This window comes from Tiliqua scincoides, chromosome 6, assembly GCF_035046505.1.
Source record: "Tiliqua scincoides isolate rTilSci1 chromosome 6, rTilSci1.hap2, whole genome shotgun sequence".
Lineage (NCBI taxonomy): Eukaryota > Metazoa > Chordata > Lepidosauria > Squamata > Scincidae > Tiliqua > Tiliqua scincoides.
Window position 1 is genome coordinate 13,196,438 of NC_089826.1, and position 24,820 is coordinate 13,221,257.

The 24,820-nt window shown below is 43.9% G+C and overlaps 2 protein-coding genes across 7 annotated transcripts in view; both read left to right on the plus strand.

The window, feature by feature from the left end:
* Nucleotides 1-6,974, plus strand: part of LOC136655343 (E3 ISG15--protein ligase HERC5-like) — a 34,583-nt gene extending 27,609 nt beyond the window's left edge. For both annotated transcript variants that reach the window (XM_066631713.1, XM_066631714.1), the window contains exons 17-23: nt 93-236; nt 1,188-1,348; nt 2,082-2,148; nt 2,348-2,430; nt 3,259-3,439; nt 4,805-4,904; nt 6,487-6,974. In XM_066631713.1, coding sequence (XP_066487810.1) covers nt 93-236; nt 1,188-1,348; nt 2,082-2,148; nt 2,348-2,430; nt 3,259-3,439; nt 4,805-4,904; nt 6,487-6,701 — 951 coding nt within the window. In that variant the 3' untranslated portion in view covers nt 6,702-6,974. The remainder of the gene's footprint in view (nt 1-92; nt 237-1,187; nt 1,349-2,081; nt 2,149-2,347; nt 2,431-3,258; nt 3,440-4,804; nt 4,905-6,486) is intronic.
* A 6,886-nt stretch (nt 6,975-13,860) lies between these two features.
* The window catches only part of LOC136655340 (probable E3 ubiquitin-protein ligase HERC3), a 73,736-nt gene continuing 62,776 nt past the window's right edge, over nt 13,861-24,820 (plus strand). For 2 of the 5 annotated variants that reach the window (XM_066631709.1, XM_066631710.1), the window contains exon 1: nt 22,461-22,579. The gene's annotated coding sequence lies outside the window, so the exon portion shown is untranslated. Of the gene's footprint in view, nt 13,933-22,460; nt 22,580-24,820 lie in introns of those variants that run through there. The other 3 variants (XM_066631707.1, XM_066631708.1, XM_066631706.1) reach the window with 2 other exon arrangements.

The following is a 24,820-nucleotide window of genomic DNA, read 5'->3' on the forward strand; positions in this document are numbered from 1 at the left end:
ACATAAGGAAATATTAATTTCTGCCTTTGGATTAGAATGACCTATACACGTAAATTGGTTCAAATCTGACTGGTTTTTATTGGCTTCTTCAGGTGCATTTTGACGGAGAACCTGGTATTGATGATGGAGGACTGGCCCAGGAGCTCTTCACAGTCCTCACAAAGCAACTGTGTGCTCCAGAAAGACAGATATTCAGGCACTGTGAAGAGTCTCACCTGATTTGGTTCTCCAGCCAGGTATGTGTGAAAATAGCTCTGCTTCCATGCTGCAGTTATAGTGTCTTATACTAGTCTTGCTGGATCATCTTAGGGCTCACCCAGCCCAAGCATTCTGTTTCATGAGCTGAGTCATCAGCTTGATGCCTTTGGGCACTTGAAACAAAGGCAATAACCTTCCTGAGTTGTTTATCCTTGGCCCTTGGTACTTAGAGGAACACTACCCCTGTTGGTGCAGGTTTCATTTTCCAAACCATGGGGAGACACTGTTGAGAGATTTATCGTCCATATCCTTGTCTTATACTTCTTTGAGGCCCTCTAAGCTAGTGTTAATAAGGGGGATTGTGTGGTGCTGAGAGTAGCTGTCTCCGTTCATAATTGGCAGCCCTAGCTTATGTTTTTCATAAGATGGATGACCTTTTCTGGCTTAGGCTGTATGCCTGTGTATCACTGACAAATTGGGGTGCGTGCGAAGGATTTGCACTGAAACAGTGAGCTCTTCATTAGGAGTGGAGCTAACATGATGACATTTGGAGTCCAATTAAATGTGGTGCTAAAGTTGTGGCTACTGCTAAAAATAATCACTGGTCAAGCTCCTACTACATAATGTCTAGTAGACTTTACATGTATCCCAACATCACAGTCTTTCGTATTTCCCATGTTGCCTTCACCTACAGTGGCAGCCAATGAGAAAGGACCATAACTCAGTGGTGGTGTAAATTTACGTATTTTAAAAATTTATTCCCTACCTTGTCAGTTTGGAAGAAAAAAACATTTAAAAAAACTCAATAAATATGTTGTTGCATATGTTGCATATGCACAATAAATACATTGCATGTTGTTTTTTAACTGTTTTAATAGAAATGTAGCATGATTTACTTTATAACTAAACTTTACTTTATAACTAAACTTTATTCAAGTAGCTAATCAATGCCTTTAAAAAATATGTGACTATTGGATTTTTCAAATTAGGTACAGGAAGATGTTTATTTTCTAATTGGGACCCTGTTCGGTATGGCCCTCTATAACATGAAAATAGCTGCCTTCCCTTTTCCTCTTGCTCTGTTCAAGAAATTGGCAAATATTCAGCCGACTCTGGAAGATTTCAAAGAACTCTTTCCAACTGAAGGAAGGTATGAAATAATAATTTTGATTCATGACCATCTACTATAAAAAGATAAAATACCAGAGGAAATGTCCCTTCTATGTGCTTATGGAATAAGCTGCATAACTTACCTGGCCCTTAACTTTTCTGCTTAGTGTAGTGGTTCCCAAGTGAGACCCTGAGATGTGCTCTGGGAGGTCTCAGGAAAAAAAAAAAGATCACCTTAGATCACTTCCAGTGTCTTGCCAAGTGAGCGCTCCCCCATGGACCACTGAAATGTAGGCTGTGGCTATAGTTAGTCTGTTCTTTGCCCTCTCTGGTCGACCAGTGCTTGCTGGGGTACCAGCTGCCAAAGGGTCCATTCTTTGCCCTTTCTGGTGGTCTGTTGAGGGGCACTTACTCGGCAAGATGCTTTCCCCTGGACCGCCGGGGTGGCCGGGGGCTGGGCCCTCCGGCAACTGGCATTTCCAGTATCTTACCGAGCACTCCCCCATGGGCTACCAAATTTAATTGTATTTTTTTGTATGGTGGGGATAGAGGGGTTTGCATTTGGTCCATGACAATTCCAATGTTTGGCTCAGTGGTCCACGGACTCCTAAAGATTGGGACCCACTGGCTTAGTGGGTTACTATCTAAGGCTGAAGTCTTAAGCACACTTATTCCGAAATAAGTTCTGGTGGAACCACTGGGATTACAACTAAGCAGATATCTTTTAAGATGACAATACTGGAGTCATTCACTGGGCCTTTCTTCCCCATTAGGAATCTTCAGAGTATTCTGGATGAGAAATACGACAGTGCTTTAGAAAGTTGCTATTTGGATTTCACAGTAAGAGATGTTATTGATACCCTTTTAATATTCCCCATTTTCTTATTGCTGTATGCATACCTGTAGTGTGGTGTTTGTAGGTTATGTTGTTCTGAATGCAGGCATGTAAACAATCATCTGCTTTCCCCCTGTGTTTCTGTCCAGTGTCTTAAATGATCCATAGTCACTTTTGCATTGTACCCTTATTCCCCCCATTTAGACAATGGAGAAAAAAGGAGAATCGACAGTTCTTGTTGAATTAAAAGAAAATGGTGCTGACATTCTTGTCTCTATGTGGAACAGGCAAGTTATAATTTTTTTTTCTCATGTTGAATTATAGTTACATTTGCATAGAACTGCCATTGCAAAGAAAATACAGGGTCCCTTACCTCTGTGTGTGTGTGTGGGAGGGTGGGCTTTGCAGTGAAGAATTGGTGGAAGAGCATCTTGCTTGACAGATTCTCGCCTGACAGTATGGTGGCAACAATAGCATTTTCAGGTCATGTTCCCCCCCCCCCCCGACAGATGCCAGAATTAATAAGGAGTCCAGCTGAGGGCTAAACAGTTTGGTCAGGTAAGGGCATTTACAAGGAAGAATTGGCAGCTCAGGAGAAACTGAGTATCTCTCCTGCCTTCACATCAATCATCCCTTCAAGGCCGGCCCATCCATGCAGCAGTTAGAAGTGGCTGCATCCATGGCAGATTGCGAGGGTTCCAAGGAGACAGCAGATTTGGGGTCTCTTTCACCCCAAGTCTGCCACCAGCTCCCTCAATCAAGAAATTATCTGCTTCAGGCTGGAGTGAGCACAAAGTGAAAATCTGCTTCACACTCAGTTGAACACAAAGCAGATGGTCCCCCTACTTACTGCCGTCTGTATTTGGTTTGGGTTGAGGTGCCCCTGGCTGTTGTTACCTCTTTGTTTTTGTTGTATACTTTATGCTGTTATATATATTGGTTTTATTTTTTTATATTTTAATATTGATTGCCACTTTCTTCCATAACTTGCAGTAAAAGTGGTGTATGTATTTGAAGAATAACATATTTTTAATGCGTGCACCATTTTGTGTGCTTTGGAAAGCAATCTACAAATGTTATATATGAAATAAAATGCTGATTTGATGCCTTTACAGAAAAGAATATGTTGATGCTTATGTGAATTACATCTTCAATGTCTCAGTGGAGAAGCAGTTTGAGAAGTTCAAGCTTGGGTTTGTAAGAGGCTGTCCAACAAAGTGGAGAATCTTCCTTCCTGTTGAACTCCAGCTCATCTTGCATGGACATACAAAATATGACTGGGAGCAACTAGAAAAGGTGCTGTGGACATGAGAACATGGATTTCCTCAGACCTAGATAGACCATTTGGTGAAGTTTTGCTTTAGGGAATCGATGTCTGCTCTAGCATATCTCCTTTGCCAATCTCTGCCTGGGCCAGCCCAGCCATAAAGCAGATAATGCAGTGGTAGGAAGAGCAGCAGACTTGAGGCTCCCTCCACCCTGAGTCTGCCACCATCTCCCTCCAGCCCACCATAGACCAAGCTGCATTGATCTGCTTCCTGCTCATTTTTTCCATTTCTCTACCCACTTACCTCACTCCTTCCCTCGCATGGTTACTGAAAGGGACCACAACAGGAAAGTGCATGAGTACAACTGGAATGGCACTGCCCTTACCTGAAAAAAACCACATGAGCATCAGTGATCTACTTCATTCACCTTGCTCCTTCCTTACATCGTCCCTTTTAAGAAAACAGGAAATACAGTGAAGGCTGGGAGTTCCTGGCATGACCGATGCTTCTTGCTTTGGCTAAAAGGATTGTATGAGAAGGAATGCAGCAACTGTGGGTTTTTTTTGGGGGGGGGGAGGGGGGTGATGTGTCTAGCATCAGGCACTGGATCTTGTTCGGCATCCCAGATTTGTACTATTTTGCTTCTTAAAGCATCAGTACTTGTTATCATGTGGCTGCTTGGGTGTTGCATGATAATTTGTGTATGCAAGAGGTACTGATAATAATTCAGCTATAGGCAAAAGTAAAAAAAAAGGAAATTTTGAAAAAAAATTATGTTAATGAAAGCTGCTGAATATAATATACACAGGGGCCTACAAATTAAAAACACTTAAAAGGTTGAAGACCTTAGGGGTGACTCAATTATATAAGCATTATCCATGAAAGCCTTACAAAGCAGCTATATTGTTATGGGAGATACTGAAGCCCTGTATGATCTGATATTCACATCTCAGGGTTCCCAACAGCACTGCAAGGGGTTTTGGGGTGCCCGTCTCAGATTGTGTAGAGCAGCTGTTTGGGGGCAGCAAATGCCTTGAGCTTGACCCCACACAGCATAAGAACCTTGCAGGAAAATGCTGCAAAACATTCACTTTCACAGTGATGCACACAACTGTATCCCTCAGACATTTCTGCTTCCACTTCCACTGTGCCCTTGAATTCCGATCAGTATACTCGACAGGTAACTAGGATTGAGTACTGCTTTCTGACTAGTAAACATGTTGGAAAACCCAAGGCTGCCAGTGTGTAACACGTTAGCAGCCCTCAGATTCCATCTATAGAGACATCAGGATGACCAAAATATTTAAGAGGACAATGCTGGACAATGAATGTTGTCTTATATAAAGAGAGATGGAAGGATTAACCAAGCTGGGCTATTTTTATCCTCTGACAGAATGCAGTGTACTTCGGTTATGAAAAATCAGATGAAACCATCCAGAATTTTTGGACCGTGTTTCATGACCTTCCCGAAGAAAAGAAGAAGCATTTTCTTGGTAATCAATATTTCTTTCTAAAAGACAAAATGAATCATTAATGCAATAGTGTGCTGTTGTTTAGCAGCAGCCAGATCCAGGTACGTAAGCATTATTCCAGTTTATCATCACAACAGTGCTGTGAGATGGTTTGGATTGAGAGCAAGTGATTTGCCTGAGGACCTCCAGGATACTTCAGGGATTTTTGAATCCAGGCCTATCCCATCTAAATATCATACTCTGTCCATTGTGTCAGAGTTGACAGAAGTTATATCAAGATCTGTTGATAGATCTTTAGCAAAGGATCAAGCTCTTTCTAGTTTTAATAATAACAAAGAAGTCTTCACTCACTCTGAATCAGACTGCTGAAATCTAATCTTTGGGGAAAACCAGGAGTGGATTTTTGTGCACAAGTCTTGTGAGCTCAGTTCTGGTACTGAAAATGAGCACATCCACAGAGGCATTCTGATCCTTCATTCTAAGTGCACGTCTGTCTACCCACCCTACCCCTGAGCCACTCTTTTGGGGTTTTAGTTAAAACCAAAAATAGATCCCACAAACCTGAAGTAAGCCCACCTGTACAATGCCTCAAAACACATCTGTTGTGTCTTAGCAAGGCCACCACAACCCCAAGGTCTCTTTCCTGGTCCATTACCAATATCCCAGACCCCATCAGTGTATATGTGAAGTTCACTTTCTTCTGCCTCAACGTATATCACTTTACTCTTGCAGACATTGAACCACATTGGCTGCCCATTCACTTAATTTGGAGAAGTCCTTTTGGAACACTTCACAATCTGCTTTGGTTTTTACTGCCCTAAGTAGCCTGGCGCCTTCTACAAGCCTGGCCACTTCATCGTTCCTCCTCCCCAACTCGAGATCATTTATGAACATGTTAGAAGCCCTCATTCCAATACAGATACTTGGGAGAACCCAAATTCCTACTTCCCTCCACAGTGAAAAATACCCATTGATTCTTGCTCTTTGTTTCTTGTTCTTCAACGTTACCAGGCCATAAAATGAGCTATCTTTGTATTCCATGTGTGCTATGTTTACCCAAAAGCCTTTGGCGAGGGACCATCGGCAAGATCGGTGCTAACCATCTAGAAACGTGACACAATGGAAATAGTAGAGGATGGAGTTGGGAAGCATGTGTGATTCTTTCACTCATGTACTTAGTTACAGTGTGAAATGGGGAACAAGGCATGGTACAGAAGACTTCCTAGGAAATGTGGTATCTCAAACAAGAATTTTTGTCTTTTGGGCTTTATGATATTATTTATTTATTACTGTATTTATGTACTATCTTTCCTTCTCAGAATACTCTTTCAGATGCCCAAGGTGGTTTACATAGGCGGGCTTTCTAGACCCAACAAGGGTCTTTATAGTGTTGTTCTGTGTGTATAGAACCCTTCAAACTCCAGCTGTTATCATGCAGTGATGTAGCCAACTTCCTCTTAGCTGCAGTAACACTTCCTATTAACTTTAGGGGGACACTGAAGCCCATCTGAACCCGTAGTAGCCCTTTCTCCACATGCATAATATTTGCCACTGTTTTTAATTGTTAATTTAATTGTGTCTTCTTTGATGTTTGTCCCCTCAGCTTTTCTCACAGGAAGCACTCGCATTCCTGTTCAAGGGATGGAAAGTTTCACGTTCACTATTGAAGATTCAAGAAAAGAAAACCCAGAAATGTGGTACCCTGTAGCTCACACCTGCGTTCGAGTTTTGGCCCTGCCTAGATACACTAACAAAGACGTCCTTGAGGAAAAGTTGTTTACTGCTCTAGAGCATTATGAAAGATTTGGCCTGTTATAAGGGCCTAGATGTCATTTTTCTAGCATTGCCTGGTAACACCGTAACTTTGACCAGTGATGATCATCAGGATATCTATTTCTGCCAAGAAGAGTAGACCTTCCGATTTTAAAGGCAGTGTGGTATAATCCTAGAGTGTTGGACTATAACTAGGAGTCCTGGGTTCAAATCCCTGCTCAATAACATTGGGCCAGTCATTCTCAGCCGTATCTTAGCCTCTCACCATTGTGAAGAGGATAAAAGCAGGCTTCAGCAAGTTCTCCTGCCCCTACACCAAAAGTGTAGCAAAAACTCATGGAAGAAAAGTTCCTCTTGTCTTCCTCCCATTCTCTAGGACAGGGGTGCCCAAACCCCGGCCCTGGGGCCACTTGCAGCCCTCGAGGCCTCTCAGTGCAGCCCTCAGGGAACCCCCAGTCTCCAATGAGCCTCTGGCCCTCCAGATATTTGTTGGAGCCCCCTCTGGCCCGACACAACTGATCTCAGCATGAGGGTGACTGTTTGACCTCTCGCGTGAGTTGTGGGATGAGGGCTTGCTTGCTGTTTCACGTCTGTGATGCAGTAGCGGCAGCAAATGAAAGGCCAGCCTTGCTTTGTGCAAGGCCTTTTATAGGCCTTGAGCTATCGCAAGTTCTTCATTCATTCATATAAGTCCATCTTTAATATATTCATTTATGTAAACTTATGTAAATTTATTCAAATTTTAAGTGTAAATTAATTCTTTTCTTCCCCGGCCCCCTGACACAGTGTCAGAGAGATGATGCGGCCCTCCTGCCAAAAACTTTGGACACCCCTGCTCTAGGAGGAAGAGATAGGTAGTTTCTCCCCCATTAGATGTGCCATGCAAAACTCACCAGCCATACCTGTCTGCTAGATTGTGGAAATAAAGGCATGCCCTGGTATTCCTGAGGGTTCTGTTCCAGGATCCCCTGCCAATACTTTGGGTCCGCAGATGTCTGCCCCCCTCAGCATCCCGTGCACCTGTTACATTGTTTTAAACACTTACCAGGGCGCCTTCTTCTTTAAACAAGCTGCCTTTGGCAGCCAGAAAAGAAACAGCAGTGAGGTCTTCCTGTTGACCTCACTAGTGTTTTGTTTAACCATTGCAGCTACTTAAACAGATGGAGGTGGTGTTCTCCTTAAGCAACTGGAATGGTTAAAGAGAATACCAGTGAGGTCAACGGGAAGACCTCACTGCCTGTTCCTTTTCCGGCTGCCAAAGGCAGCCTATTTAAAGAAGGTGCCCGTGGTAAGTGTTTAAAACAGTTTAATGAGCATGTCAGGGCAGGGCATGGTGTTTTGTGCACCCCCAGCCCTGTGCAACCATTAAATCATTTTTAAAAGTTACCAGGGCAAAAATCAGCTTGTTTAAGCAAGCTCCCACATCCATGGATAACTGAAACCACAGATGCAAGAACACAAATATGGAGGCTCCCTGTATCCAGTTCTCCCCCTATCCTTTTTTTTTTTTTAAAATATATTTTATTTATTCATTACAGATACAGGAAAGGAAATAGGTTTAACTTTGAGTAGGGTACAACACAGGTTATACATAAGGTTTGGCCCCAGATTCCAACATACGTCATTCAGTTAACACAGAAAAAACACAATAATCATCAATACAAAGGCTCGCATATTTATCAATATAAAAAATTGACTTTACGAAACACTCAATTTTATCTAACTAAATTTATCTACCCAATCATAAAAAAACTTCCAATATTTTCTTACTCTAGCTAAATCTCTCTCTTTCATTCTTTCTGTTAAAACTTCCATTTCTGCTACTTCATAAATTTTATCTAGTAAATCTTCTTTAGTTGGCACATCTATAGATTTCCATTTTTGCGCAAACAATATTCTTGCCGCTGTAACAATATGTACAATAAGGTGTTTCTTAGATTGGTCTTCAAAAGCCCACAACTTAGGAGAAAAACCGCCTTCCTTCCCCCTCCACTAAGACAGCATGGAGGAAAGAAAGAAGTAGATTCTCTCCTGTAAGTTAGGCTTTTGTAGCAAGAACCAACAGTGCCTCACCACTGTCTCCAGCAGAGAACGCTGAGCAATTAGGTAATGTGGGGGAGGCGATGTTGTGTGTATGTTGGGTGTCTGGAGGGCTATTTAGTGCATACATATTTTGGGAGCATGACTGGAGAACTGTGTGTGTGTGTGTGTGTGTGTGTGTGTGTGTGTGTGTGTGTAGAGCATGTTAGGGAGACAGACCCAAGTTGAACCTTTTGGATCATGTGCCTTGTCCTAAGTTACTTGGAGAAAAGTTGAAATAAAAATTTAATAAATATATTTTGTTATAAACCAAACACACATTAGATGTGCCTTTATTTAGACCAGCAATTTATAACTTTTTTCTTATAGCAGACTAACCTCTATGGTCTTCACCTCTTGTGATGTCACTTCTGACTTCTGGGAGGTGCTTCTGGGTTCTGCAACTGTTTTTAGGACAACTATCTGTAGTAATAAATTGTCCCTCTTCTCCTTAGTGCTGGCCGAGGAAGAGGGACAGACAATTCGTTACAACAGACAGTTGTCCTAAAAACGGAACTGCAGAACCCTGAAGAGTTTTTCGGTCACTTTCAACCACGGTGCTCCAAGCTCTCACAGCAAACCAGTGGACCTTTCACGGCACACCAATGTGCCATGGCACAATGGTTGAAAATAGCTGAAGACGGAGGCAGTGTGTCCCATAAGCTGATGTAAAGCAGGATAAACGTTCTGAATTATGGCACTCTCCAGTGTCTTGGAAAGTTGCATAAACATGCACAACATTCAATTTCAGTGTAATATATTTCTTTCTAATGTCCTTGTTGTTTCTCAGCAATTGAGGCTGATTTTGTGCTGCATAATGTTGACCCCACATCACAAAGTTTCCCTGTGTGTGCAAAGGTTACATGTCAGAGAGAAGGCAGGTTCGAACTGTTGCTGACCAGACTAAGAAGTTGACATCCATCCTCTGCACGCTGGGATTTACTGTAGAAAGAAGCAGGCGTCCCTATCCAAGGATGTCCTGAGCCCTGGTTTGACTCATTTTAGAAACTGCCTTTAGCCCAATTGATTCATGTCCAACCTAGGAGCTGAGTCATGCAACTCGGGTAAAAAGCCTGCATTTCTGTGTTGAAGATTCACATACAGGATCCTTTTTGCTTGGGAGTATGTCCTGATCAAGCCAAACTGACAGCTCAGTCTTATGTATATCTACTCATATGTATCAGTCCCACGGGCGTTCAGTGGGGCTTACTCCCAGGTAAATGTGCATAGGACTGCAGCCTAAGTTCCCATTATGATTTCTGGTACATATTCTGCTTTACCAGAACACAAGAAAAGGAGGCTGTCTTGCACAAACTAACATGCCTAAAGGTCAAAAACAACTGAGAGGAAGATAGAATAAGAATTTAAGGGAAATAGCATTGAAACAGTCTGTTTACAAAAGGCGTAATCCCCTTGCTTGTTGAGAATAATCACAGCACAGTCACAAAATGTCAGCTTGAAAAACCTGGTTGGTTTGGATTCCTGCCAAATAGCAAATAGATCTGGAATGCTATAGAAAGGGGTGTTTGAAAATGGCTTTATTTTTTTCACAGATTTTGAGATTTGAAAGGCAAAAAGTGGTGTTACATATTTTTATTCCAAGTTCTCATTTTTATTAATTCTAAACACTTTAAAAGTGTACTAGGTAGGTGATACAGTGCCAGCACATGCAGCCACAGTATTGTTTCTAATGGGAAAAGCAATCTATTTTAATTTCTGGAAAATATTTTAGACACCGAAATGCGGTGTTTTTATCAGAAAAAAACCCATATCTCTAGCTATAGAATTCATTGAAGACATAACTGATCAGTGGCTGTTGTCAAAGTGGCTAGTCACTGTACCTAAGTCCACAACTTTTTCAGCAAAACCAAATTCTGAATGCATCTCAGTAATGTGTATATCATGGTCAGCAACAGTGCACAATTAAAAATAAAAACAGTCCCTTACCGTGTTTCTCATGCAGTTTCCTCAATTGCAGTTATGCAGAATGACCACATTTGATTTAAAAGGACTGTATGAATGAAGGTGCTCCTTCCTTTGCCTAGTTCCCATAAATCAAACCAGAAGTCCTGCAGTTTGACGTTTGAAGACTGCACCATGAAAAATTGTAAGGAGGTGGACAATTCACTTTCCACTCTTTTTTTAAAAAGTTGATCAGTGCTGATCACACCACTAGCGAGCTGGAGGGAGGTAGAAGCAAAGGTAGACTCAGACTGAAGGGCATCCTGAATCTACCACCTTCTCACCCCCCCATCTGCTGCCAATGCAACCCATATCACCTCCCCTAATCGATGGGCTGCCCCTGATAGAGGTACAGTAACAGTTATAACCATCATGTCCCCCCCCCAGGGCTGTACATAAAGCTCTTCAAACAGCCACTATCCAAAGTCTCTAGCACTGAGAAGTCTTATAGACAAGGAACGCATCTCCTGAAATGTCAGGCAGACAGCAAAAGCAAGAGCTTTCCAGAGAGCCTACTCATGAGTTGCCAACATGGCTGGTGGACTATATTCTGGCTGGCTGACCACAATGGGTTCAAACCTAGTGTACTGGTTCCCTTAGTGCCCAAACCTGTGCATGTCTACTTGGAAGTAAGTTCCACGGAGTTCAATGGAACCCACTCCCAGGTAAGTGTGTATGGAGCTGCAGCTTTAGTTACTGGTTTTGGAAGGTTGCTGGGGCTCCAGCTTTAGTTTCTGGTTTTGGAAGGTTGCTGTTTTGATAAAATCATTGGGTGAATGATGGTTGTCAGTTTCATTTGAGGCTCTTCTACCCAAGAGGCAGAAATTCCATATGGAAATGGCATTTCTAGGCCTCGCACATTTTACCTTGCCCCTTAACACCTGGCCTTAGGCACTTTGCCCTATACCATCAAACATAAGAACAGCCCCACTGGATCAGGCCATAGGCCCATCTAGTCCAGCTTCCTGTATCTCATAGCGGCCCACCAAATGCCCCAGGGAGCACACCAGATAACAAGAGACCTCATCCTGGTGCCCTCCCTTGCATCTGGCATTCTGATATAGCCCATTTCTAAAACCAGGAGGTTACACATACACATCATGGCTTGTAACCCGTAATGGATTTTTCCTCCAGGAACTTGTCCAATCCCCTTTTAAAGGCGTCCAGGCCAGATGCCATCACCACATCCTGTGGCAAGGAGTTCCACAGACCAACCACATGCTGAGTAAAGAAATATTTTCTTTTGTCTGTTCTAACTTTCCCAAGTCAAAAGCAGAGATCTCTGAGGCTGCTCAGTGAGTAGCAGCTGCTGCTGCTATGTGAACTCACTGGCTTGGCCCTCCTTCACCTCTTAGAGTGAGAATGAAGCACAGGCCCCTGTGAGGCTGGTGCCTTGGCCAAAATTTGGAAGACCATCTATCTGGCTGAGAAATGTCCATGTCATCATGAGCATTGCCAGCTTGAGATGATGAGATAATCATCTTCCTCTGCTCAGGTTTGGGACAGAACAGGTTTGGTTTTTTTAAAATGGGAAGATGGAAATAAGTATTTAGTAAGTATAGTCAACTTCTACCCTGAATGTTATCTTTTCCCTACTAAAATGTTAATACTTGGGCTGGTTTGGATGATACTTTCTGCTTCCTCCTACATGATATGTATGTATGCCGTGACCTTGTGCGTAATGCTCATAGAGCATCAGGGCTCTGTTGGTTAATCACATGGGGGGCAGTTCAAACAGGATCTCTACATGTGGTTCAAAATACTACTTTAAAAATAGTATTTGGTGTGTGTGGACTGGTGGTTCAGATGAAACCTGCCCTTCCATTAACCCATTTCTGTCCAGCCCACAGGTGTACACATTTGATCCCTGTTACGTACATGCGTTGTTGGGCAGAAATAGCTTAAGCAAAGAAGCCCTACTGTCCTAATATGGAGCAAGACATGCTCTTACAAGGTGTGGTAATTCCTAACCAGGTGAGAAACAGGGCTGTCAGGCAGTATGGACCAAACCTTCCCACTTGTTTCAAAAGAGAGGGTTACACTTCCCAAGTGTCTATTCAGGGGCCATTTAGAAATAGCACCTGATGGAGCCCTCTATGTTTGAAATCATGCATGATTATGTCACCATGGTGTATGGGCACTTGAGTGACAGAAGGAAGGAATGCTTTAGGACTGCGCATAGTGCGATCTTCAGGTCTAGCTTGGAAGCACTATCTCAATGAGCCAGTTCAGATAATACTTTTGTCATACACCTGGCCGCAGGTGTTTCACCTGGCATTCAGAGGCATAGGACTGTGCTGCAAATTGCTTAGTTCTTAAGGTGTCACAAGACTTTTTGTTGCCATCCCTATAATTAGAGATTTTTGAAAATGGTGTTATTTACCTTAAAGCCCATAGTGTTCAGTAAGATTTAAGCTGTTATTCCTATCTTACCGAAAACAAACACCTCTACCTATAACCCTTTAATTGGCTCCTTCATTTTGGCCGTTTAGGGTAACTTGAGATTGGGAGAAATATACAGAGATTGTTCTGAATGGGGACGCCGTGTGCATGATATGTGGTGTAAACAGAAAATAACCCAACTTCCTTGCATCACAGAATTCAAGGATGTGCACATGAGATTTCCAGGCAGTCTCCCATCTTTGGGAGTCTCCCATCTATCTCCTCTCCACCCAAACAGGCCAATTGTGATAATGCCCTGTTGTGGACTGTCTCTTTAAATGGCAAGCCCGTAAGGCCTCAGAATGTGAAGTCCATGTGAGAGAAGGGGGGGGGGGAAACTGCCGCAGAAGGCTGTATGAGTGGTAGAGCCTGTATGTGCTACTCATACGGGTCTAGGCTAGGATGGACTAGTCTACAGATAAGGTGACCTTTTCCAGGGAATTGTTAGCAAAGAATAGTTGAGAGATCTGCTATTTGCTGCTGACCACATACTCAGTAACTCCCATCTAGAATGGCAGTGGGCATTTCTAGGAATCTCATTGAAGCTGTCCTTACAGCAGACTTGAGCAGATCAAGTAAACGGTTTTTTCAGGCCATAACAAAACGTTATCGTAGCATACCAGAGGGCTGTTTTGACATCTGCTATTAGAGATAAATCTCTTGGGGGGGGAGGGGGGAAACCTGCTTACAGCACTGTTTGAAATCCAGCTTACCAGCCAGAAATTGCTTTCCACTGAAGTAACTGCTAGAAAAGAAGTATGATTGGATCACGTCAATGATTTTGTGGAATAAGGTACTTTATCTGGGAGAACTGAATTAGGACTGTTCAGTTAAACATGGCCTTAAGAATCTGGTTTCTGACATGTGACAATTTAAGCCTGTAACTAACAGCCCAATCCCAACTAACTTTCCAGCACCCATGCAGCTTTGCCAATGGGGTGGTGGTGGGGGAGTTGGTTATTACAGAGGCATTCCCAAGGTAAGGGAATGTTTGTTCCCTTAGGGTTGCATTTTGGCTGCATCAGCACTGGACTGTTGGTTAGGGCTGGGCTGTAAGTAAGAGCAAATTTTTGCTGGAAGCTTTTCCACTTCTGCTGTCCGCATAAGGGTACCTTTTGGGCTCTTAAAATGATCTTTCATTTTTTTGCTCTGGAAAAATGCCAAATTGGCATCTATGCGGTGCATTTTTCAGTGCGGTGAATGATCTGTGCACTCAGCTTGGTTTCTAAGATGTTCTAATCAGAGCAGCTTGTGTCCACTCTTGTGTGTTCCCCAGAGGTTCAATATTTGACATCCAAATGTTCAATTTTTAGATGCTTGAGCCAAACGATTTTTCCAGTGGCTCAGACTGGAAAACAGCAGTCCCCAGTAGCGATTTGCTTAAGGAGAATCAGCACACCATATACTGGTTTTATGTAGGCGGATGGGCAGTGATGTATTATTCATAATGTCATATTTAGAAATGCCTCCTGGGAAGATCGTTTATGTAGCTGCAACTTAGGTGAAGTAGAAACATCCACACACGTTATGTTGCACTGTCCCAGATGGCAAGCACTAAGACAGCAATTTCTCTCTCCCTTGCTCCATGCTAAAACAGGGCGTTCTGAGAAAGCTATAATTCAATTCCTTCTAGCAGGTGATGTAGAGCATACAACCCTCTCAGTCGCACAGTTCCTAAATTTGAGTAATTTGAATCGAGCCAAGCTTTCTGTAGCAAGTAATCACTGAGTACATTACATATTTGGCAGTATCTGCAGAGTAACTGATTGTTTTGTTTTGTTTTTAAATATTACATGTTTGTATGTAAAATGTATTGTACGTTTGTATCTGTGTGTACACGTAGGTGTGCACATATACATATATCTGTGTATTACTTAGGTTTATATTCTCTCTACGGTTCCCGTACAGAGTCTTCACCTACTAAATGTTTATGCCTAATAAAGGTTGACTTGACTTGGCTTGTATTATTCATAAGGTTGACTAAGCTTAAGCCTAGGGGCACTGTTTTTAAAAAAAAAATTTAAAAATTATAAATGGAATTCATCAGGAGACCCTGAAAATGGTTATAGAGCTATGTACAGTGGTCTAGTACCTATTGTACCAGGGTCAGGCTGTCAGCTGTAGTGATGTGAAAGACTGAAGTGCCAAAGGGGGCCCAAATACCTGAAAGCCTAAGGGCCTGGCCATGGGTTAATATGGCCCTGTGAATGGGCATTAATGCACAGTAATATTACAGAACATGACTACCAAGGCTGCAGAAGACATTGGCCAAGGTTGTTGGGATGGATAAGGGGGCAGACCCTTAGAGTTAGAGAGATGGCCTTCATTTTTCCTATCCTCCTCCACTGAGGCTGCACTCCTTTACACACTTGCTTTGGAGAAAATTCCACTTATTACAGTGGGACTTACTTCTGAGTAGACATGCTTAGGATTGCACTGGAAGTTACCAACCATACTACCAAGCAGCTGGGCTTCTGTAGGCTTGGGCTAATTGTTGTGATCCTCCAGTAAGATGCTAGTTTCTTGGATTTCACAGCTAACCTATTTGAGATTAAATGATTATAGATCTATTTAGAGGTTAAGATTGCATCCTTTGATGTGATGCTGCTTGCACATGGGAGATAAAGCCTTGGGAAACTTCACAGGTCATTAAACCTCTCCTATAATCCCTCTTCTTGTAAGAACTGTAAACAAATGGAAAAGTCTGTGTCTCTCTGCTCCTTAGGTTTTGGAAAGGTCTATACTAGCATATGCTCTGTAAAGCAAGACAGACTAATGATACATTTTAGACTTAAGGGCATAAAGCAATACAAAATCTTCTGTGTGACTCTACACAATCCTAAGCATCTTTCAGTAGAGTTCTTTCTGTTATGTGTTTATTGTGTTTCCAACACCTGATCAAGACAGCATGAATGCAGAACTGACAGTAAAGACTGCAGCCCTATGGGAACTCACTAAGGAACATGTCTGATGAATTGAAATAAATGGGACTTACTTTCAATAACTGTTCTTAGAGTTGGGCTAGAAATCTGATGTTTTAAGTTGTCTGGATGGCCCTGATGAATGTTTTCATTAAAAAGATCAGCATTGTGGTTCATAGGAATAGGTGGGTTTATGTATATTTTCTAAGCTGCAGTTTTGTTTTGTTTTTATTTTATTGCTGGGGTATATCCCAGGAACCACTTATGCTGTTTGCTCCAAATCCTGAGCATTTGATTGGCCAGTCATTGATTGGCACTCCATTTCTGGGACAGCTGCGTAGAAAGCTTACCTACTGTTAATGAAGAGCATACATTTACTGCAATGACTGAACAAGAGCAGCTTGGCAGCTGGTTGGGAGAGCTCTAGTCTCCCAATGGAAACAGAGCTCCATCTAGCTGGTAGATATGATGTCGAGATCTGCTGCACAGAGCTTCTTATTTTCTCCCTTTAGTAGATTTGCAAGGCCTGAAGCACAGCACGTCTGCGAGGTGCATAGGTAGGGCTCTGTTTAAACCTTCCTAGGCAGCAGATTTATTAATGAACGGATGGCTCAGCTGGACTGCTAAATTTATTCACATAATACTGATGCTTCTCTTTACACTGTGAGTTCTTTTCTGCAAAAGGCAACAATGTTCCCAGAGGCAGCTTGTCCCAAAGATTCCATATAGTCCGGGCACACCCTATGCCTTTAAAAGGTGCTTGCTTTCACTCTCTCTGCTTTATCATAAATGGGAAGACAGATGATTTGAGGGAAGACTGTCAGTGCTGGCAAAATTCCAGCAATCAGCTTGTTCATGGATGTACAAACTGCTTAGCAGCAAACCCTCTGCCTTGCTGTACAGGAAATTGGACAGGAAACAGACCTGGCAAGTTTTCCATCTTGATTACTGCATCCGCTTATCATGGATTCATGAATCACTTCCTGGCTTGCTACAGTATTGAAGGTTTAGTTCTCATCTCTGCTTTTCAGATGGCAGTGTTACAATGGGATGTTTATTTATTACCTGATAGCTTTGGGTTGCATGGTAAACACAAATGTGATCTCATGAGGTGGGAACTGAGCATCTCTGTGACACTGAGATGTGCTGAAAATTAAAATTGTTTCAAGACAGTCTCTAATCTCACTGACTCAAGGCACTTTCAGAAGAACAGGACCTAAACAAGGACTGAAATATCAAGCTTGTAAAGGAGACTATGTGGCAACTTCACTGTGTAAAATGAGACTAATGCAACACTGAAGTTGGTAGACTAGGAGTAGAGGGATTTGTGTTCAAATTCCCACTCCCCTGGGAAGCTCACTGGATGACCTCTCATTTTCTTTTAACCTAACCTACTTCATAGGGTTGTGATGATAAAACAGAGAGGGAAGGGACCATGTTGTTACTGTGAGCTTTCTTGGCGGAACGGCAGGATAGCTATGAAATGCTACACACCTATATTAAGGCATAGACCAGGGGTGTCCAAAGTTTTTGGCAGGAGGGCCGCATCAGCTCTCTGACACTACGTTGGGGGCCGGGGGAAAAAAGGAATTAATTTACACTTAAAATTTGAATAAATTTACATATGTTTACATAAATGAATATATTAGAGATGGAACTTATATGAATGAATGAAGGTCTTGCAATAGCTCAAGGCCTATACAAGGCCTTGCACAAAGCAAGGCTGGCCTTTTCTTTGCTGCCGCTACTGCATCACAGACATGAAAAAGCAAGCAGTGGAGGGAGCCCTCATTCCACAGCTCACTCGAGAGGTCAAACAGTCGCCCTCACACTGAGAGCAGTTGCATCGGGCCAGTGCGGGCTCCAACAAATCTCCAGAGGGCCAGAGGCTACATTGGAGACTGGGGGTTCCCTGAGGGCCGCAGTGAGAGGCCTTGAGGGCCGCAAGTGGCCCCAGGGCCGGGGTTTGGGCACCCCTGGCATAGACAAAGAAGCAAGGGGGGAATACTGTTTTAACCGGTTCTTTACTCTGGTTTAGCCCCCCACCCATCTATGGCCTGCCGGCACTTGAAAGAACACCCTCCCACACAAATAGAGAAGGCTGCAAAACATGCACAAATGAATACTCTTTTCTGAAGGATAATTAAGCTGAGTATCTCCTTCAGCTCAGACTTGCTCTCACACATATCCACATACCTTGGTGAGTTGGTGAGTCATGCCTGGCTCATATCAGCTGCTGTTCTCTTTCTGTTAGCTCAAGGCAGGGGTGTCCAAATATTTTGGCAGGAGGGCCACATCATCTGTCTGACACTGTGTTGGGGGCCGGGGGAAAAAAAGAATTAATTTACATTTAAAATGTGAATAAATTTACATAAATGAATATATTAGAGATGGAACTTATATGAATGAATGAAGGTCTTGCAGTAGCTCAAGGCCTATAAACGGCCTTGCACAAAGCAAGGCTTGCCTTTCCTTCACTGCCACTGCTGCATCACAGAAATGAAACAGCAAGCAGTGGAGATAGCCCTCGTCCCACAGCTCAGGTGAAAGGTCGAACAGACGTCCTCACACTGACAGCAGTTGTGTCGGGCCAGCACAGGCTCCAGCAAGTCTCTGGAGGGCCAGAGGCTCATTGGGGACTGGGGGCTCTCCGCAGGCTGAATTGGGAACCCCTGAGGGCCGCAAGTGGCCTCCGTGCTGGGGTTTGGGCACCCCTGGCTCAAGGGTACTTGCCTCAAACTCTTTTCCTGAACTTGGAGGTTTCTTTACTATTCTTATGCACATGTTAGTTTTCAAACTTAGGCTGCAATCCTAACCACACTTTCCTGAGAGTAAGCCAAAACAGGACTTACTTCTGTGTAGACCTGGTTAGGATTGTGCCCTTAGGCTCACAGTAATGAATGACATGGTACCTCTGCCACAAGCCTTCCTCAGGACTATGAAACAGAGTTCAGTCTTGCTATGTTTTGTACAGCCCAATCTGTTTATTGGGAAGTACGCCCCAGTGAGTTCAATGGGGCTTATCCTCGAGCAAGGCTGCATAGGATTCAATGCTTTTGATATTTATTGGGAAATAAGGGCACAATCCTAACCAGGTCTACTCAGAAATAAGTCCTATTTTGTTCAGTGGGGCTTACTCTCAGGAAAGTGTGGTTAGGATTGCAGCCTAAGCTATATTAAGTCAAATAGGACTTACTCCCTGGTCAGTATACATAGGATTGCAGCCTTAGGGCCCAATCCTATCCAATTTTCCAGTGCTGGAGCAGCCATGCTAGTGGGGCATGCACGGCATCCTGTGATGAGGACACAGTCACAGAAGCGTCTTCAAGTAATGGAAACATTTATTCCCTTACCTCAGGGCTGCGTTGTGGCTGCACCAGTGCTGAAAAGTTGGATAGGATTGGGCCCTTAGGCTTCAATCCTATCCACACTTACCAGGGAGTAAGTCCTGTTGACTATAATAGGACTTCCTTCTGAATAGACATGCATAAGATTGGGCTGTTACAATTCAACAGTATAACTCTGTGCAAATGCAAAAAATTGTTCCATACGTCTTTTAAATAGAACCTAGCGCCTGAAGCACTCAGTGGCTGCTGGAATGCCGCAAATTACAGCAGCCACAGCCCTGAGGGATGAAGACCTTTCACAAATGGTGCCCAAGAAGGTCTTTTATTTTCTAGTGTTTCTGTTGCAGTCTAAAAAGTGAGAAGGAGTGATTTTAAAACAGTAAGTTATATTCTTACCAATGTGATTCAGTTTATGAACACTGGGCATGAGTGTACAGCTGTTTTCAGCATCACTTGTCAAAATCTTAGGAAAGAGAATTTCTGGAATGAAGACTAGAAGTCAAGTTAATGTTAATCTGCATTTCAAACCCATCTCCAAATGAATTCTCAGAAGCATTCTCCTTGGCAATGCTTATAGAAAACAACTCATCAGACCCATCAGTGTGTTCCATCAGTCCACTTTTCTCTATTGATCTGCTTGGAGCTTACGCACACTCAGGTTCTGCCCTGTCTCCATTTATAATTAAGCTGTGCATTGCCAGAAAGAAAGAGAGAGATTATGAGAGTTATGTCTCTCAACGTACTAATGATCAGGGCTCAAACTGATAGTACTTTACCTACTGAGAAATTCATTTTCAGGTTTCAAGGCCTCATTCATAAAATCTAGATAATACCTGACATTTTGCCCTAACCTATGTAGAGCTTTCTCAAACTATGGGTCGGGACCCACTAGGAGGGATGTGAGCCAATTTCCGGTGGGTCCCCATTCATTTCAATATTTTATTTTTAATATATTAGACTTGATGCCACCATAGTATGTGACTGCATTTGGGGAAATGTTACAGACCTGTACTTTTAACAAGCTACTATTTATATTCGTTTAACAACGATAGTCAATGGGACTTACTCCTGGGGAAGTGTGGGTGGGATAGCAGCCTAGGATTGTTAAGAATTTTCCTGCTTGATGATGTCACTTCCAGTCATGACATCACTGCCTGTGGGCCCTGACAGATTCTCATTCTAAAAAGTGGGTTCCGGTGCTAAACATGTGAGAACCACTGATGTAGAGCATTATCAAGGGATTTCCAAGCTGACACCTGGAAATATCTGCGCTCTAGCATGAATATCATGCTCTGTTGCATGAAACAAAAACCTAAGGCAGATCTCCCTGCCAAAGTTCCAAGGAACCATAAGCATAATCCAACCGTTTAACATATCTTCGGGTGAGAAGACCATGGTTGTGTCAAAGAGTTAAAATCCATATTGTTAAAAAGTCCAACATTCCATTCTGTAACTTTTTCAGAACTTCATCAGGGGAAATTCTCCTAGACAGGGCACATTGCTAGAGAGCAAGCCAGAAACAGCAATTAAAAGACCAGTACCCTCAGATCCATTTTACTGCTGCGTTCTTAAAGCAAACTCAGCCTAATCACAATATCCCGTTTCTGCTGGAAACCTCTTTATAAAGTTCTTTAATGTATGTCCTTTTCAGGACTGGAAGCCAGGTATTGCTAATATGTAGCACCTCTTCTTTTCCATTGATGTTTTGTTTAACTATTTCAATAGCTTCTCTGTAAAGCCTTGGGAAATAAAATCTATTATTGGAAAGAACCTCTGTTGCTTTGAAATTTATTTGATGACCCGTTTCTGTTGTATGCTTTGCTATCGCAGATTGATCCAAGTGCATTAAATGGCTGTGCCTCTCATGTTCTGCAAGTCTGGTTTTTATACAACGTTTGGTAGTGCCTATGTGGACACGATTACACTCACAGGGTATCCTATACACGCCAGGTATATCTCGCTGTTTTCTCCTATCCTTAGGATTTCTAAAAAGTTGCTGGACCTTGATAGCAGGCGTGAATATTGTTCTGAAATTTACTTTATGGGGAATATTGCTAATCTTGTCTGTTCCTTTGATGTATTTCTTTATATGCAGGTGACACCTTAGCATTTTTATGTCGTCTGCATTGTCTCATAACGTTGTTGTAATCATTTCTGGTTTACCCATTGCACTGTAGAACTTGCTGGGACATGTTTTAATTCCTTCTTCAGATACTGTGGTTCTGAGCGTAATTCTGCTCAATTTATTAAAGCGTTGATAAATTTCTGGAGGAAAAGTTCATTATGGGTTACAAGCCATGATGGATCTCCTGAAGTGGGTTAGCTCAGAATGCCCAGATGCAAGGGAGGGCACCAGGATGTAGGTCTCCTTTGTGCTCCCTGGGGCATTTGGTGGGCCACTGTGAGATACAGGAAGCTGGCCTAGATGGGCCTATGGCCTGATCCAGAGGGGCTGTTCTTATGTTCTTAGGGTGGCGATTGGAAACGTAAGCATAGCTCCATTGCAACCTGCCTACAGCACAGCCTACTTCCATTTCCCAGCCTTGAAACTGGAAAATGAATTAATTTCTCAGTAGGCGATGGCTCTGGCTACTTAGGGCCTAATCCTGTCCAATTTTCCAGTGCCAGTGGAGGTGTGCCAATGGGGTGTGCACTGCATCCTGTGGTGGGGAGGCAGTCACAGATGCTTTCGCAAGGTATGGGAACATTTGTTCCCTTACCCCGGGGCTGTATTGCAGCTGCACCGATGCTGGAAAGTTGGAGAGGATTGGGCCCTGAGTTTCTACACTTGCTAGTACTTGATTCCTGGTGATGATTTCTGCGCAACTCTAAGGCTTGCACACCCTCAACTTACTAGCCATCTACTATTGCTCCATGAGATCTTCCTGCACCTCTAGGGTTAACAAGCAGCCTTCCTCTCCCCGCCTCCCAGGCTGGTGACGAAGCCCCAGCTCTACTACATGACAGTCTCTGCAAAGTGGCCATTGGTGCAGTGCGAGGCTGGCTTGGGCTCCCCGTTGGATGGAGGGACATGTCAATCGCCGTGGCAGGGCTCGCTCTCCAGCCAGGGGAAGGGAAACTTCCTTGTGATTGTGACGCTCCAGCTGCTGGAGCTTGACCCAGAGGTGCAGCCACAGCTGGAATTCCCGGGGTGCAGCCACAGCTGGAGCAGGTGAGCGTTCCAAGGCTCTTGGCGCTGTCAGTGCGCAACGATGCTCTGAATGTGCTCCCTTGCAAGCTTCTGGGGGGGGGGGAGAGCAATGTGACAGCTTTGCTCAGCCCCAGTAGTCGTGTAGGGGGTGGGCACCGTGCAGCCCAGGCTTCTGCATGCAGGAGCAAGCCCCTCGCAGTGCATCGGGTTTTACTCCCGAGTAGATGAGCCCAGGAGCACATCCTTTAAAAAGGCAAACCCAAAGCAGCCTCCTACTTGCCCAGCTTGGGTCTGCGGCTCTGGATATGGCCTGGCTGCAGTGGCGTAGCTAGAGGGGGGCAAAGCACTAAGTTTTGCAGGGAGCCTCACTGCAGCGTGCAAGGGGTCTCTCCCCCTCTCCTTCCTGGAATGGCACCCCCTGCCTGGAATGGCTCCGAAGGGAAGGGACCCCTTGCACGCTGCGGGGAGGCTCCCTGGAAAACTTAGTGATTTGCCTCCCCCTAGCTATGCCACTGCTCTCCCTCTCTCTGGAAGGGATGCAAGGGAGGGCATCAGGTTGCAGGTCTCTTGTTATCTTGTTATCTTGTTATCTGGTGTGCTCCCTTGGGGCATTTGGTGGGCCGCTGTGAGATACAGGAAGCTGGACTAGATTGGCCTATGGCCTGATCCAGTGGGGCTCTTTTTATGTTCTTATGATGTTCTTAAAGGGTCCCCTGGATTTTCTAAGCATCATCCCTCATCTTCTCCCTTGGCTCAGGGGATGAAAGGTGCCTGCCAAGCCAAGTCTGGTTCTGAGAGCATCCAAAGAGCCCTGCTGGATGAGAGCTTCCACCCATCTTCCACCCAGTATCTTGTTCCCTACAATGGCTGCACCCAGATGCCTTCTGGAAGTTGCAAATAGGACAGGGGGCTAGTGCCATCCCCCACTTTTGCTCCTGCTCCCCAGCCACGGATAGGTAGCTAATGCTGTCTCCAACCCTGAAAGGATGCTCCGTAGGTGACTTGTAGCCTTTGGTAGGCCCGTCTTCCATCCATCCACCAGTCTAACCCAGTGGTTCCCAAACTTTTTAGTGCCTGGACCCACTTTTTAAAATGACACTGTATTGGGACCCACCTAGGTTTACCAGACTTTAAAAAAAAATGAGCTCAAGAAAGAAACAATATTTTATTTATAATAAGCAGAAAAACGGCCCTCAGACATTTATCTCCCTATATTTACACAAGCTTTCAAACTGCAGGAGCTGAGCTCTTGGCAGGGTAATTAGTAGTTACAGTATCTGATTTTTGAATAGCCTCAGGGCTTAAGGCAATTAGTTATCTGAACCTTCCATCACCCTTTGGAGACTCACCAAAAATCATGTCATGACCCACCAATGGGTCCTGACCCACAGTTTGGGAATCACTGGTCTAACCTCCTTTTCATGGACACCTACTCACCTTAGTGGCTAGGACCACAGTTTGTGGCAGCAACCACAATGGGGGGGGTGGGCCTTCCCCCCCCTTGGTCTTTAACTATATAAAGTGTATGCATAGATCACCATGACAGTGCCCGTTCCACTGCAGATCAGTTGGGCTTGCGCAGGAGAACCTTCCCAGTGCGTTCAACGGGGCTTGGACTGTGCAGGAGAACTCCCCAGTGCGTTCAATGCGCTGCACAAGAGAACCTCCCAGTATGTTCAGTGGGGCCCAGGAGAACCTTCCAGTGTTTTCAGTGGGGCTTGCACAGGAGAACTTCCCAGTGCCTCCCAGTTGCATAGAGTGTCCTGTAGAAAGAACTTTTGAAAAGCACCTGAGCACCTTCAAACTTTTTTTCCCCTCCTGAAATAGTACACAGACATTGGATGGATTATTAGTACTGTTGAGGTCAGTGGACAAGCAATGGGTTTTGGTGGTCCAAGTTACTAGTTCAGGGATTCTTCCAAGACTCCGCTTGGATGCGGAGCTGACAGCCAGCCGAGTCGCCTCTGGGGGTGTGTGGAAAGCAGGAAGCTTTTGGGCCAGGGGCCCATCAGGAGATCAGTGCAGGAGGAGCAAGACTGTTTCCTATGTGGGTGATGGGGCTTGTTTCCTGGCCTGGGCATGTCTGGGAAGAGGGAATGATGGTAGTGAAGTTTCCCCTGTGCAGTGGTCTTCCCCCCCCCCCCATTCATCCACCAAGCTCCAGAACTAAGGAGGTGTGTACCCTTCCTCTGCCACTAGCCAGCCTGCAGTAGCTTCTGCTGATCTCATGTTCTATATCATTTTATACAATTTTAATAGATT